General features: G+C 36.8%; 1 protein-coding gene across 1 annotated transcript; it reads right to left on the reverse strand.

Moving 5' to 3' along the window:
* Positions 1-4,455: 4,455 nt before the first annotated feature.
* On the reverse strand, positions 4,456-15,031 carry LOC117338445 (dimethylaniline monooxygenase [N-oxide-forming] 1-like). Its single transcript, XM_033899798.1, has 5 exons — positions 13,990-15,031; positions 12,264-12,402; positions 6,545-6,678; positions 5,858-6,073; positions 4,456-5,447 (listed from the first exon to the last, which is right to left on the reverse strand). The coding sequence occupies exons 1-5, from the start codon at positions 14,208-14,210 to the stop codon at positions 4,829-4,831; spliced, it is 1,329 nt and encodes a 442-aa protein (XP_033755689.1). The 5' UTR covers positions 14,211-15,031; the 3' UTR covers positions 4,456-4,828.
* Positions 15,032-15,584: the final 553 nt, after the last annotated feature.

Genomic DNA, 15,584 nt, shown 5'->3' on the forward strand with positions numbered 1-15,584 from the left:
TTACTGCGACTCAGTTGGTCCTACATCTAGATTTACATCACTGTCAAATGATTAAAATATTTGGAAATGGATAGCTTTTAACTCGGAGATTATAATTTAGTCAGTTGCCACACTGGTAAAGATCGAGAGTTTTGTGATCTGTACAAATACATTGATACATGCACAGAGGTCTTGCTCAATAAAATGCTTTTTATTCTGGATATTTCCTTTCTAGCAGCTTGAACAGATTGATATTCTCGACCACCATGTGATTTTTAAAGAAAGATATTACATTAAAAAACCCTGAAACATTTAGAAAAAAACCCACTAAAATTACGAACTTAAATGCATAGAATAATCAAAACATTGTATATCACAAGTGGAGAATTGATGCATTTTTCAAAGCTGGTATCAAAAGATGGAGTAGAACGTTTTGCAATGTAAAAGCGTTTTAAAAGTATCTTTAAGTAACATACGAGGGTCACGATATTTGGCTGTAGGTATGTTTAACTCGTTTTTAAAACTACTTCAAACTTAAGCTGGGAGCCAAAAAGGGTATATAATATTTTGTTGTTGTTAAGCTATTATGTATCAATAGCCTATCATAAAGAAAAAGAAACCAACTGGCAACTAGCATTCTAGTGTTAACAAATAAGGATATCCATGTAAATGTTAATTTCAAAACATTAATTTATTCATTGCTTGTTAAGAAACATCATTATAATTCGTACCAATAAACTATTTTTTGTAAATTTGAATGATTTTTTTATTCTACTAATATCCGCTCATCTAGTACTTTGATTGTATACATTATAGGAAGAAGTTGGAGCAGATCGGGAATCGGAAAGATTATGGTGGTCATAAGAACATTAAATGTGTTTTCTATTTTAACGAAAGGCAAAATCCATCTTATTTCAATACAAGTTCATACCGGTTCAAGGTTCTTATCTTTAGATGGTCTGTTATTCAAGCCTTATCTCGCATTTTATCTGTTAGTAATGATAAATTAGAGTACCGGTCTACAAGAAGTGGTATATTATCCAGATGATTCGAATATTACCTGTCTTGGCGTTTTGTGCCGTGTTTTGGTCCAAAGGTAAGTAATAATATATGAAAAGAAAGAAAAATTCGGGCTGAAAACAAATGAGACCAGGAGTACATTATTTAATATGAGCAGGGAATGACAAATATTCAATTATTATACGGCATTTTAACTTTGATTATTGACCCTGATGACATATTTTGTTTTAACGATCCTTTAAGGATGTAGTAATAATAATAAATTGAAATCATTATTAAAAATTATTACATTTATTGAATTATGAGAGTGTTGCACATTTCTATAAGATTTGACATTTATTTAGTTCGATTTTGAGTGACGAGACCTAGAAGAACGAAACAGCTGGATGGAGACGTCCATCTCGTTTTGATTCTAGTGCAATTTTTCGTCTTTATCGTCCAGTTCTTCGCAAAATCACCCGTAACATCTAATCAAAAACACCTCCCATGGCCTTTAAATTGTGATTTAAAAGGATATTGATTATGATTTAATATCTTGGATAGTGGATTTTGTTTTATGTAAAATTATGGGGAAATTTTTATCTACAATTTCAGCTTACGCAGTTCCAACTACCAGGGAGTACACTGGCCAAGGTGAGTTACATCAAATATATCCTTTTTGGTACCTTATCAATGTAATGATTTCCTTGAAACTACCTCGCGTTTGGTTTTTGGGATGAGCGTTTGCCTCCATGAGAGAAGATATGGGTTTTGATAAAAGTTCTACAAGTTGAACTATTTATTCTCAATGTTATGATGATATTGAAGGCTTTCCCCTCAAACCGACATTCCACAAATCTATCTTCAAAATAATATAATTCTGGCTAACCTACCAATCATTTCAGCTCAACCATCTGAAGACACATTTAGTATCTTAATATCATTCTTGGATACACTATTCTTTTTTTACGGACAAAAATCTTCAAATAAGAAAACCTATGAATGTTACATTCATTTGCTATGATTATAAAGAATTGTTTTCCAGCTATATATTCAGGTTTTTTGTGTGTCATTCTAGGTCATTGTGAATACAGGGGTCAAATCTACGGGCAAGGCGAGAAATGGTCAGAAGGATGTGAATTAACTTGTACATGCGAGAATGTCTTCACGGGGTTTTTCGCTTGTCATAAAAGGTTTGTACAGTAAACGATTTCACTGTGGTTGTTCGTCCGATTTCCATTTCGTTCTTGCAAGAGTTTCTTATTCGGACTAAGTAAAATGACACTTGTTTTGATGACTATTTTAAGATACCGTGATCTTTTTCATGCCATGTTTATCTCCGAAGCATAGGTGAGTTTATGCAATTGTTTGCCGTCCGTCAAGATCTGATTTCAATCGCTACTAGTCATGAACAATTTAACAAATTCTCAAAAATTGATCTTGAACACGATTGGCTGACTGGGATCATCATTTTCTAAATTTAGAATACGGCTCCCATGGCATCAGAAGGAAAAATACAGATAATTGCCACTTGCCCTGAATAAAACAAATTCGGTCTGTGGCATAATGTTAAGAGATATGACGTTGTATCTATGGGAGGTGTAAGTTTTCCCGGGTAGAAGGTCGGAGACATGATAGGGGAAATAAGAGGTGAATAGTTTGAACTGCTATTGAACAAATGTATGGATTTTAATAAAATTTTGTCAAGAAAGTTTTTGGTTGAAGAGATTGAATGCTACTATATGGATTGTGTTGTTGGCCTAGGTCGGAGGGACGGGACCCGAATTTGGGGAATAGTGAAATATCATTTAAATTGCAGAGCGAATGAATATGTTATGATCAAATGATATGGAACATTCTTGGATGAATAGGATTATACTGATATGAATGCAGACAAAGATTTATTCAATTAAGTCTACAGGAGCGTAGTGATAATAGAAAAGACCGATACGTTTACATGAGTGATAATAATGGAGTGCTTGCGGAATAGTGATCAGAATTTGATTAAGGAACGAGACGATTATTGCTAATACTTCTTCAATATTTGTGCCATGACGAATCTTGTTGATGGTGAACTGTTTACATGTTAGGACACAGCCACGTTGAATTTAGCTAGTTTATAACATTTTGCGATTATTTCAAATTCTTGGAGTCCTTGTAATTAAGAAAGTATATGAAAAAACTAGATATCGGAAAAACGTATATTCAGTAAAATGTTTACCAAAAATTGCAAGTTTAGACCATCTTAATTACAATGTGTAAATAATAATTGAATTGAAATCTGTAGTTTATTGTTGACTATTACAGACCAGCGGAATCATTATAGTATATACAATGTACTCCTTAAGCCACATTATACGTAACATGAATATACTGAATGAAATCAAAGAAATATGAAATGACACATTAAAGGTTTTTTTCTCGTTTTTTCTTAACACCAACATACATTTCCTACATTAGTATCGAAACTAAACGATCAACTTTTAAGGAAATGGTGAGATGGGACACTGGTGTATCTTCTTTTTTCAAATATAATTAAACAAAGAAGCATGCAGAATTTCGGTGTTGAGGTCAATGTCATCAAAGATATAAATGACCACATATGTTAATGATTAAACACCGATATCATCCAGGATAAATATGGACCTTATGTAAATAATTATTAAATACCTTAGATGTTGATAGGACGTTAAACAAATAAAAACCAAACCAAAACCAAAGAATTATTAAAGGTCAGTGTCATCCAGGACAAATATGGACCATATATGTGAATGATTAAAGGTAAACCTTTTTTGTCTAAACTGGTGAATATTTTCTCGAGATAATGAATGAAATTAATTTCAATGAAATGACTCGCACAACCATGGATAAAGATTATGGTCAAATAGCAAGTTTAACTCGCTGAATATTTCGTAACGAACAGCCAATATGACTGTCTGATCGAGAAAAACATTTGTAAGAAAATATGTTTTGTTCACAGAAACATTTTTCTAGTTTCTAATCATTACAAGTTGATACATCACTTCATACAGCACCGGTACGTGCCTTCCGCGTCTTGAATTTAGCAGGACAATTGCTATCCCCCTGTGATAAGATATATGAAATGCACAAACGCTTAACTTGAAGTCTGATCGCCATGTATCTATACATTTAACCTTTTTACAATGGAACTATACGTACTTGTATATCAACAACTATGTGTCACAAAAGAGGTCACCTTTACAATGAATGTATCTCGGCATCATTTTTTCACCAATACAAGCACTTGTTCACAACCATCACTATTGTCTTAAGGCTGTCCCCTGGCCGAGACATATTGTACTCTACTGAATGTCTACTGCTAGTGCTTTCGTGTAGTAGCACCTAAATGTCGGCATCAGTTCCGCGCTATTACAAGGAGACAAAACATGAATACCACAGCCTCCCAAAACACAAATGCATCTCGACACATGGGAGGTTTTCCTTAAAAGACGTTGATATGACGTTAGATAATTAATACCGAACGTTGCTCCGATTTGCTTGTAATATCAACTATAGATTAATTAATATAGCAGAGAAAACCAATCGGGTTGCAGGAGTGTCAACGTAATGTTGACACATAATAGACGTGAACAACTGACCCTTACCAAATTCCTAATAATATTTTATATGTTATTGGATAGTAGTTTCAAATATATAATGGACGTCAACATGTGAAAACAGGGAAATACTACTCGGGAACGTCATGAAAATACAGAAAACAAAACTATTTAAAAACAAACTACGATTGATTTGAAACACCAACCGTTGATACTGGTACTAATAACATACAGATTGTACAGTCGAACTTGTTTCATAGAAGGAATACCAATTACATTAGTTTCCCGTTAATAGCTACATACGTGTTCTGTTCTGTCAGTTCATATTTTATGGTCTTAAAGTGTACAATGTCCTTATCGCGTGTTAGAAGTACTGCATCAACTATCTCTTCAAGAACAGGAGAAAGATGCTCGAATCCTACAAGATCAGCAATTTCTTCATTATACCGCCACTGAAGGGAGCCCATGGTGTGAGCGTATCGTTCAGGCATTCCTCTTTCTAACCTTCTGCGGAAGTCTTTATCTGTATCCGCATCCATCTCCTCACGACCCGGTAGCTCCACAGTGCCATCTAATGTCGCAATCACGAAGAGTACTTGATGGTGAAAGCTTGGAAATGCGCAAGTTAATTTTAGTATACCAATTATGGACAAAGATGGATACTCAGTGTGAATGACGTGCTTGTATAGGGGAGTAACACGTTCATTTTCAACTTTTGCGTGACACTCCGGAGAAAGGAAAGGGAAAGTAAACATATAGCCAGTGCAGAATATTATCGCGTCCACCATCACTTCCTCGTCATTTTCAAACACAACTGAATGTTCTGTAACGTACTTGATTCCTGGTTTTTGTTCCAGATTATCAGGTAGATACGTCTGTAGACATGGTTTTCTATGACACATGTAAACCTGAAAACAGATATTACGAATATGATATCTCAATTATAACAATATAGTGCAAGTTAATATATCTTGATTTGCACGATTGGAAAAGTGATTTTGCCAAAAGTGTATTTCGAGTGATTGTAATAGACAACGACACTATAAATCATACATTTGACTTATGACACAAAATTGCATGGGTGTACTTATACTACTGGTGGATATATCCGGCATTTGATAGCCTTTGCGTTATGTGATATGGGGATTCAGTACACACATATAACTATTATATTGAGATAGCTGCAGCATGACAGTGTCAAAGTAATGTAGACTGGGATATATATACCTCTTTAGCAGTAGCTGTTTGTGATATGGAGTATGTTATATAAAGGAAGTTGTACCGTTTTGGCAGCAGCTCACAGGAGGAGTTTTACAGTTTGGCAGAGAGGGATTTGTACCTTTTGAGCAACAGATGACAAGTCCAGACTGATGTCCTGACCTGACGAGGAAGCACCCAGGCACACAACACGCTGCCCCTCGAATTCGGACGGATAACGATAGTCATGGCTGTGCATAACTTTACCATGGAATAGATCCAGTCCGGGAATCACTGGTATAAGCGGTACAGAGTTATGACTGCAAACACGAAAATTTGTATAACAAAATGTCCACCCTTTATCTTGGAATTATCGAGTAACTCTCTTGGTTCATTTCTTTAGACTCTTATGATAAATTGAATAGTGCAAAGTAAATCTTATACAAAGTCTTATTAATACAAAAGAATATTCCTCTGAACAGGATAATGTTATTCAACAGATTTATCGATTTTTCTCTATATCGTTTGCTTCTGTGATATACCGAAGACATATTCAAGAGGTCACAACTTTGATTTATTAACCAATAAGGTGATAAATCATATACATGTATCCAATTTGTGATTTTTTATTTCGGTTTATATACAGAATGCCATACTATGCACTACTTTAACAGCATAGTCCGTCAAACGCGAACGAATATTTGGGTTGCTGACAGCCAATAGTGCGAAATAAAATACCTGAAAATAACTCGAAACTTTACCAGTATATACATGACAAAGAACACACTTACCCATTACAAACCATGACGGCATCAAACGTTTCTGTGATAGTTAAATCAGAGTCTCCCAGAGTAGTATATGTCACTTGCCAGATAACCCTGTCGGAGGACTTTTGTGGATTGACCAAATTCACTATGGTGGAGAACTGAAATTTACGGTAGTTTTTTATGTTAAGTTATTTTTTTATTTCCATAGGGAGAACCAAATTCTGCAAGATACATGTTCAGTTATCTTAACGCTTAAGATTTTTTTTTTCATGAACTCTGGTCTTGGCAATTCGACCTATAACCGTTTATTCGAATTATGATCGTAATATATGTATATATTACGCTCCTTATATGGTAGATAATACTGCTTTAGAAAAAAATGACGACAGTATCACATTTTTCAAATTATTATTAAAGTTTAACCAACTCATATATAAGGTATATAGATACTGTTTGTACAAGTCACTGTGTCAAATAATGTCCTATGTACCAGTGTTTATAGTTGTTATTGTGGCATATGAGAGGTGAGCGCAGGAATTTGTTGAGTGTGTCACTTTGACCCCGCATGACCCTATACCCGTGCACGTGAAAAGCCATACCTGGGCCCTACCCAGGTGTTTGATTTGGTTTATTTTGTTTAACGTCCTATTAACAGCTAAGGTAATTTAAGGACGGCCTCTCGTGCGTGCGACATGCATGCGTGTGGTTGAGTGCGTATGTGTGTTTTGGGAGGCTGCGGTATGTTCGTGTTAAGTCTCCTTGTGATAGGCCGGAACTATTGCCGAGCAACTCACACCGGCTATAGACAGGTAGGGGAGAAGTCCTGATTTCGCTATTATAGTGTTATTATAACTATAACAGCTATACATAACTATGTAAACAGCAGGAAATCGTCTTACTTCCGCTGGAAAACATATCCGTTGCTGAAAGCGACAGTTATGGTAGGTAACGGCATGACCAACGTCTTCAGTTGTTACGATAGCGGCTTTAAAATCAAAATTTCACCCGTGCATTTTTTTCGGTAAAACCACCCTTTTTCTACTGAAAAAATGCAATTTCTGTTTCAATTCTTTATTGGTTAATATTTTACTCACCTTAGCGTTCCTACATTAAACACAAGCTTTCTCATGCATTGAAACATTCCAAGAGGGCCGCTGCAACCAGAATTGAATAACAGAACATCTGAAACCAACGCTTTTTTCTATCTCCGGAGATGCTAACTATAGAAACACGCATCTAACAACCGTGATTTGTTATGGCGGGAAGGTTTAAATATATTTAAAGTACTATTCGTAAGCTTACTATACTTCATATACTATCACTATGAACACATTCCGTTGACACGTTTTTATTGAAGCATAATTTTCTAAAAATATTATACATCCATCAAACTGATAGCGTTTTTTAGAAATAAAAAAAACGCTATGTATTATTTCCACATTTGTTATCTGTCTTTTCTTACAATCAGTATCTATTTAATAATGTTTGAAACTGGTTTTGCAGGCGTCCAAATGTTTCCCGTTAGTGTTTGTGACGATCATTCAAAACATTCGTAAGTTAAAAGATACACGACACAGGACAATTGACAAGGACACCGTACAACGGTTAGTTGGTAACAAACGTACCAATTTCTTATGTACTGCATGCATAGAGTCTGTGCCTAGAAAAAACAAAAACATTCACCCAATAAATAATTAATAGTGTCAAAAATGCTTTGTTTTGATAAAGATGAACGTGCCAAAATTGCTTCTGCCATCTGCAGATATCCCTCCAAACGTGAAGAATAGTTAGTTGTTGAATTTGTTACCGCTGGAATGATGTTGATTTGTGTGACCGCCGGAGTGTCTTGGATGCTGGTCTTTTTTAATGTCTTCCTGCCATGGTCAGTTACACTAAGAATGACTTGACCTTCGATTCCCATTCCCCCTGGTGGGAATAGAAAAAAGACCAGGAATCGACGAATTCAACGAAAGGAATTTGGATAGATTTCTTACAGGCAAGTTTACTTGACCTCTACTGTGGTGTAGCTCGCCGCGATTCACGACATCGTGTCACCAAAATGTTACATGCTTTAGATGTGAATTGATTATACGGAAGGTTGGCGACAAGATGCATGTGACATAAGATTTTTTGTATACTAGTGAGATTATTTATTTAACTTTAATCTTTAGGATTGCTTAAGAGCAGAAATGAAAGTATCAGTAACATTTTAAAGTCCGCAGCAGGATTACATTTATCATCACACATGAAAACACTGTTAACTTTGGAATCAAGTGTAGACTGCCTGTATAAAGCAAGGCTAGATGACTTTGTTACTCCGCTAGCGTTTGCCAAGAATATTATTAACTAGTCTGGTTTCTGGAAGCCGTATAATATGCGACCTTTTCAAAGAAATGGCTGGACTCTCGTAGTACATCTCCGATTTGTTGTCCTCAGAGGTCAGACATCATTGCATCTTTCGATAACAAGAAGGTGTTTTGTAGAAATTGGAGGGCGATATACGACTCTCGACTGTTTGTCAGTGTGGTTACAACCAAAATTCATATTTTCCCAACAACCGATTATTACATTCTTTACATTACATTCTATCTTAAGCGCAATTCATGGGTAGATTTATATCATACGATCCCCAATGGTCACCCAAGTTGTACCCCTACTTTGATTATTTGGTGAACGGTCGTTTGTTAATCCCCGTTCCTACAGCGCCGTTAAAACAGTCCTACATGATATACAGCAAACATGTTTAGGTGACGTCAGGAAGTGGTCCGTCGGACTCGTGCTATTGAGACTGAGGCGGCTCTACAAAGCACTTTAATGGTTCCTAGCTTAGGACATTTTGAAATAAACATGACTCGAGGTCTTTTTAAATTATTATTTGATGTTGTCCTTGTCGACGTCGCAAAACTTTTAAACCTCAACTCTGTGAGATCACTGTCTTCCTTCAAAAATACATTTGACCATCACAAATCATTTCAGGTACTTATGTTTTTCTTTGGACCAGTGCATGAACTTATTCTCACTTACATTAGACAGTGTGGAATTGCAAAATCACGTCCATCTCTTCATAGCTTTTTATCAATTTCTTGCGACTGCATCCAATCAAAAGTACACATTCCTGAAAAGCGATTCAGTATTGCTTTTTTTTTTATATATATATTATTACGTTGTGGGATTCGCCGAAATTCCGCTGATGTCATTCTTGCTGGCTGCACAATGTTTGTACCTCTGTTTTATGGCCTCGACCAACTTAACTATTAGGAAATTGAGTTCAGAAACTTACGAACCAGGGTACTCGCGCCAGACAGTGTAAGGGCTTTCCTTGAGGCAAACAGACATTTTCTATGTCTAATAATAACATGCGTGGCGAAGGAGGAGACTTCAGTCTGAAAGTGTATAATAGAAAAAACACAAACTGGATGCCTTCTAGAATTCCTGATGAAAGTTTGGTTTGGTTTGGTTTGGTTTGGTTTATTTTGTTTAACGTCCTATTAACAGCTAAGGTCATTTAGGACAGCCTCCCGTGCGTGCGACATGCATGCGTGTGTTGAGTGCGAATGTGTGTTTTGGAAGGCTGCGGTATGTTCGTGTTGAGTCTCCTTCTGATAGGCCGGATCTTTTGCCGATTTATAGTGCCACCCCACTGAAGCATATTGCCGAAGACACCCAGCAGCACACCCCACCCGGTCACATTATACTGATAACGGGCAAACCAGTCGTCCCACTCCTAATATGCTGAGCGCTAAGCAGGAGTAGCAACTACCATTTTTAAAGACTCTGGTATGTCTCGGCAAGGGGACATAACCCAAAGCCTTCCTCTCAGGGGCAAACGCTCAACTAAAGACAAAAAGTGAGGCATTGTCAAGGGAGACATTAGGAAGACGGAAATTGTTCAGAAAGAAAATATAAGATCCCAAATTTAGTCGCCTCCTACGATCATGCAATGGGGCAGCAGGTCCAATTCTTACGCCCTACCTGCAGGGCAGTTTTACAAGGAGGCCTCTGTTGTAAACGGTAAATGTCTATATTCAATAACATGTTCAGTGTATAACTTTCAATGGAGATATAATTTGCGATTTATTACCCCCCCCCCCCCCCCCCCCCCCCCCTAAAAAAACCCCAACAAAAGCAAAAAAAAACCAAACAAAAGTAAATAACATTTATGACAACATCTACCTGCTTTGAAATTCCTGTTCCGCAGGGATTAGGAGCGCTTTTGTGGGTTCTGTATATATTCCATGTTGATCTTGCCTGTTCTCCTGCCTCTGCATCTTTGCCCCTTGTGATTTACCCCGAATTAGTGTTCTTACCTGTGCATTACTTTAGCCTGTGACCAAATATTATCAATTTATTTTGATGTTTGACTTTTCCATAATGACACGTATTAAGTAAGCAGATAAACAAATAAATCAGCTGATTTTTTTAGCATTCAAAGTGGTAATGTGCAAAATATCAATTAAGTAAAAACAATTTCTTACATTTGCTTTGTGTACATTTTTGCCAGATGCCGAGGAGGCTGATGATGAGTAAAGTGGGTACTGACGGTAATTTTCTCTGTGAATCCACTATTATTACTACATATCACATTTGATTTACGGTAATACCCTGTGAAAACTTATAATGCTAAAACTGAAAAACCTCATAACCTGTGTAATCATTAAATGTTGTGTACTATATCATTTAGAAATTCAAACCTTTCCGCCAAAACAAATCACGGTTGTTAGATGTGTGCTGCCATAGTTATCATCTGCGGAGACAGAAAAAAGCGTTGGTTTCAGATGTTGTGCTATTTTATTCCGGTTGCTGCAGCTCTGTTGGCATGTGACAGTGCATGGGGGAGCTTGTGCAGAATGTAGGAATGCTAAGGTGAGTAAAATATAAACAAATTCGAAATTCATTAAAAAAAGGGTGGATTTAAAGAAAAATGCACAGGTGATTTTATCGCCGTTTTCGTAACAACCGAGGACGTGGGTCATGCCGGTACCCACCATAACTGTCGCTTTCAGCCACGTATATGTTTTCCGGCAGACGGCCTCCCGTGTTTGCGATATGCATGCGTGTGGTGAGTGCGTATGTGTTTTGGGAGGCGGATAGGCCGGAACTTTTGCCGATTTATAGTGCTACCTCACTGAAGCATACTGCCGAAGCCACCCAGCAGAACACCCCAGTCGTTGAGTGGCCTCTTACGATCATGCAATAGGGGCAGCAGATACAAGTCTTACGCCCTACTGCACTTTGTACAAACGAATTTTGAACTATGGAATAAAATAGAATCAAATATAAATATATAGATATAACTAATTAAATCTTGAATGCGTTTGGTATTAGATAATTTAATAATTGGCATCGTTTACGTGTTGGTATATATTTCAGGTATTGTTCTTTATATTTCCGGTAACTGTCCGGGTTTGTGTTTTCCTAAGCCAAATAAACTGTTAATCTTTCTGAACATTGTTTGTGACATAACTGAAAGATACAGAAGGAAAAATCCCCCAGTTAAAATATTCCTGCGACAACAGTACACTAAGTGTTACGATTCAACTTTATTTTAAATGTCATTGTGTGTACTTGTACTGGATGATAGCTGAATCAATTCTCATGTGCCTCGTTACATGTATACAGTATCATGCATACAATATACCTAGGAAATAATTAGGAAATAGATAATTCTGTACAAGATTAACAATGCAAGGAAATAAACTTCCTTAAATGAATTTATCCACGTTAATGAAGATTGGTTGCTTACCTTTATATACTTTAACAAATCAAAGCGATCTGCATAACTTTCCAGATATTCTAACATATTTTCATGCCGTATGAAAGATGGAAGATCCTTCCGGAAAGGAAAATCAGGGAAAGCCATCACTTCTTTTGGGAGGTTTGACCTGATGAATAATATAAGAACCGTTCATACATTTTTTCAACATACTGATATAATAAAAAAGACTAACAGGCGCACTTTAGATCGAATAATAAAATACAAGTATATCGCCCAGCTGCTTCGTCATAGGCGTGAGTGTGGATAGGGCCAAATGTGCATAAATCTAGAAGGTTAGATCCTTCTGGAAGGGGAAATCAGGGAAAACCATTATTTCTTTTGGAAGGTTAGTCTTGATTGATAAAAAACGGGTTGGTTTGGTTCATTATTGTTTAACGTCCTATGAACAGCTAAGGTTATTTTAGGACGGCCCCTAGTGCGTGAACATACATGCGTGTGGTGAGTGCGTATTCATCACTTTCAACAGCAATATAATCAAATTGGCAAACAACACCACGAAGAATGCGACACTATACAAATGTCGTTTTTGTGCTTTGTGTTCCAGATATGTTAATATTTACATTTCTGTGTGAAAAAAAAAAGATGTATGCATGTGTGTATTTGTGTATAATGTTGGTCATGGAGTGTGGGCATACTCATTCAAAAACTTCACTGTGCATGTCTATTTCTGCTTGATGAAATTTAATAATTAAAGACAGACATACAAGACCATTTCTTCACAACATTATTTGATACCGATTTGTGTCATTACTATCCGGAGATATAAAACACTTTTAAGTCTGTTTTCATGACACTTTAGTATTATGTACATACTAAATGTATACATGTTGTTTACTTTTAATTTACTCCCATACATTCTGTTACATTTGTTTTTGTACGATCATTTGCATTTATGTGACCAGTACGCATGTATGTCAAGCTGTGAGAATGTGTATATTTCTGTGCATTTTTCTCGATTGTCTTGTTTGTGTGTATAAAAATAACTGATAAATTATTTAGTATATAAAATGAATCGCATATTGGGTTCAGTATTTGATTTGTTTACCTTATTTTAAGAAATTTGCAGGTGATTGGTTTGGTTTGGTTTATTTTGTTTAACGTCCTATCAACAGCTAAGGTCATTTGAGGACGGCCTCCCATGCGTGCGACATGCATGCCTGTTATGAGTGCGTATGTGTGTTTTGGGAGGCTGCGGTATGTTCGTGTTAAGTCTCCTTGTGATAGTCCGGAACTTTTGCCGGTGATACCAGAATGTTTGAGAATTACCCTGGTGTGGGGACATGATTTATAATAAAGCCTGACCCAAAGGCCCCAACCTTGGCAGCGTTACAATGTTTGTAAAAATGAAAAAGAAAAACATACAGATATAGCCAATGAAACGTCTATAACAGACACAGTTTAGATCCAATTACGAATATTAAAATGTATTGCACAGCTGCTTCGCCCTACTTGTCCGAGAATGGGACAAAATGTATGGAAATTTAGAAGGGAAGTGGGGGAAATAACAAATGACATCAAACATGTTAAAATATAGCAGGGGAAGTGCATCAATCAGTATGGTCTGGTTTATCATTGTTTTACGTCCAATCCTGTTAAGTCATTCTGATAGTCCGGAATTTTTGTGCCGATTTAAAGTGCTTCCTAACTGAACCATACTGCCGACGTTGTAAGCTAGACAACTTAATTGACTTACCTAAGATTCTTGTACATACTGGAATGAATGGGGAGACCGTGGTCATCCACGCCAGTCTGGTCAGTGTAAATCCATGTACCACCAGGACGACTGTTCTGTTCGAAACACACGGCTTCGAACTGTGGTTGTCTAGTGGTGAGATGGCGCAGAGCGCACAGACCTGCTGCACCCGCTCCTATCACGGCCACGCGGATCGTCATGACTACTGCTAACTTGCGCATGACATTTCTCTTTTTATACCATTATGGTGAAAATCATGTGACGAAAAGATAATACGGGCTTTACAGTTATTTTCAATAGAGCAGTTATAGCCACAACACCACGAATATTAAAGTATCCATATGAAATAAAATTGTTTCACTGACATCAGAATAAACACAATGAGACGGTCTCCATAAAAAATGAATTAACGCAAGTTTTATTGACACAAACTTAACGCATTGGATTCCATTACACCTGAATTAACGTCGATGGTTTCCATGACATCAGAATTAACACAATAAGATGGTTTCTATGAAACCTGAATCTACATACATTTTACCGACACTAAATTTACGAGGTATATTCCATGACATCTGAATTAACACAATGGTTTCACTGAAACAATAATCAACGACGATGGTTTACTGATACCTGTAGATATTGCGTTTTCCTCGGTACATGCTTAATTCTGGTGATCCCAAAATTGCTGCTAGAATATTTAGTAATTACATTCTTAACGGCCCATCCAAAAGATAATGGCGAGTAAAAACTGGCAAGACACAAAACATGTAAGAATATATTTGTATGCTAACGTATGATTTAGAATTATATGGACATAGCTACTGTATCATGTAGTATAAACCGACAGCTTTTAAAAGACAGATCAGTCTTTCTTTTTTATCTTTACTTTCTCCTTTAGATTGTAGATCAATGCAATCCCATCAAATGGTAAATGGCCTTCATACTTCAATATGTAAGAATACCAATGTGTACACGATTTTGGTTTGGTTTGATTTGTTAAACGTCCTATTAACAGCTAAGGTCATTTAAGGACGGCCTCCCGTTAAGCATGCGTATGTTGAGTGCGTATGTGTTTTGGGAGGCTGCTGTATGTTTGTGTGAAGTCTCCTTACGATTGGCCGGAACGTTTGCCGATTTATAGTGCTACCTCACTGAGGCATCCTGCCGAAGACACCAAGCAATACACCCCACCCGGTCACATTATACTGACAACGGGCGAACCAGTTGTCCAACTCCTTATATGCTCAGCGCTTAGTAATAGAAACTCCCATTTAAAAAAACACTCTCGTATGTCTTGGACAGGGACAGAATGCCTTCCTCACACCGGCGAACGCTCAGCTGAAGGCCAAAAGTGAGGCATTGTCAAGGGAGACATTAGGAAGAAGAAAGTTGTTCAGAAAAAAGAGGAAAGATAAGATCCCAACTTTAGTCGCCTCTTACTATCATGCAATTGGAGCAGTGGGTACAATTCTGACACGAAATTCTAATCGTTAATTGGTGAAAAGGGGCTCAACATATTTAAGTAGTACAAATAGTTAACTAATTGTATACGTTGTATATTGTGTGACGCTTGTTCTTTTACAGGCTTCCGT

The sequence above is a fragment of the Pecten maximus genome, chromosome 11, assembly GCF_902652985.1.
Source record: "Pecten maximus chromosome 11, xPecMax1.1, whole genome shotgun sequence".
Lineage (NCBI taxonomy): Eukaryota > Metazoa > Mollusca > Bivalvia > Pectinida > Pectinidae > Pecten > Pecten maximus.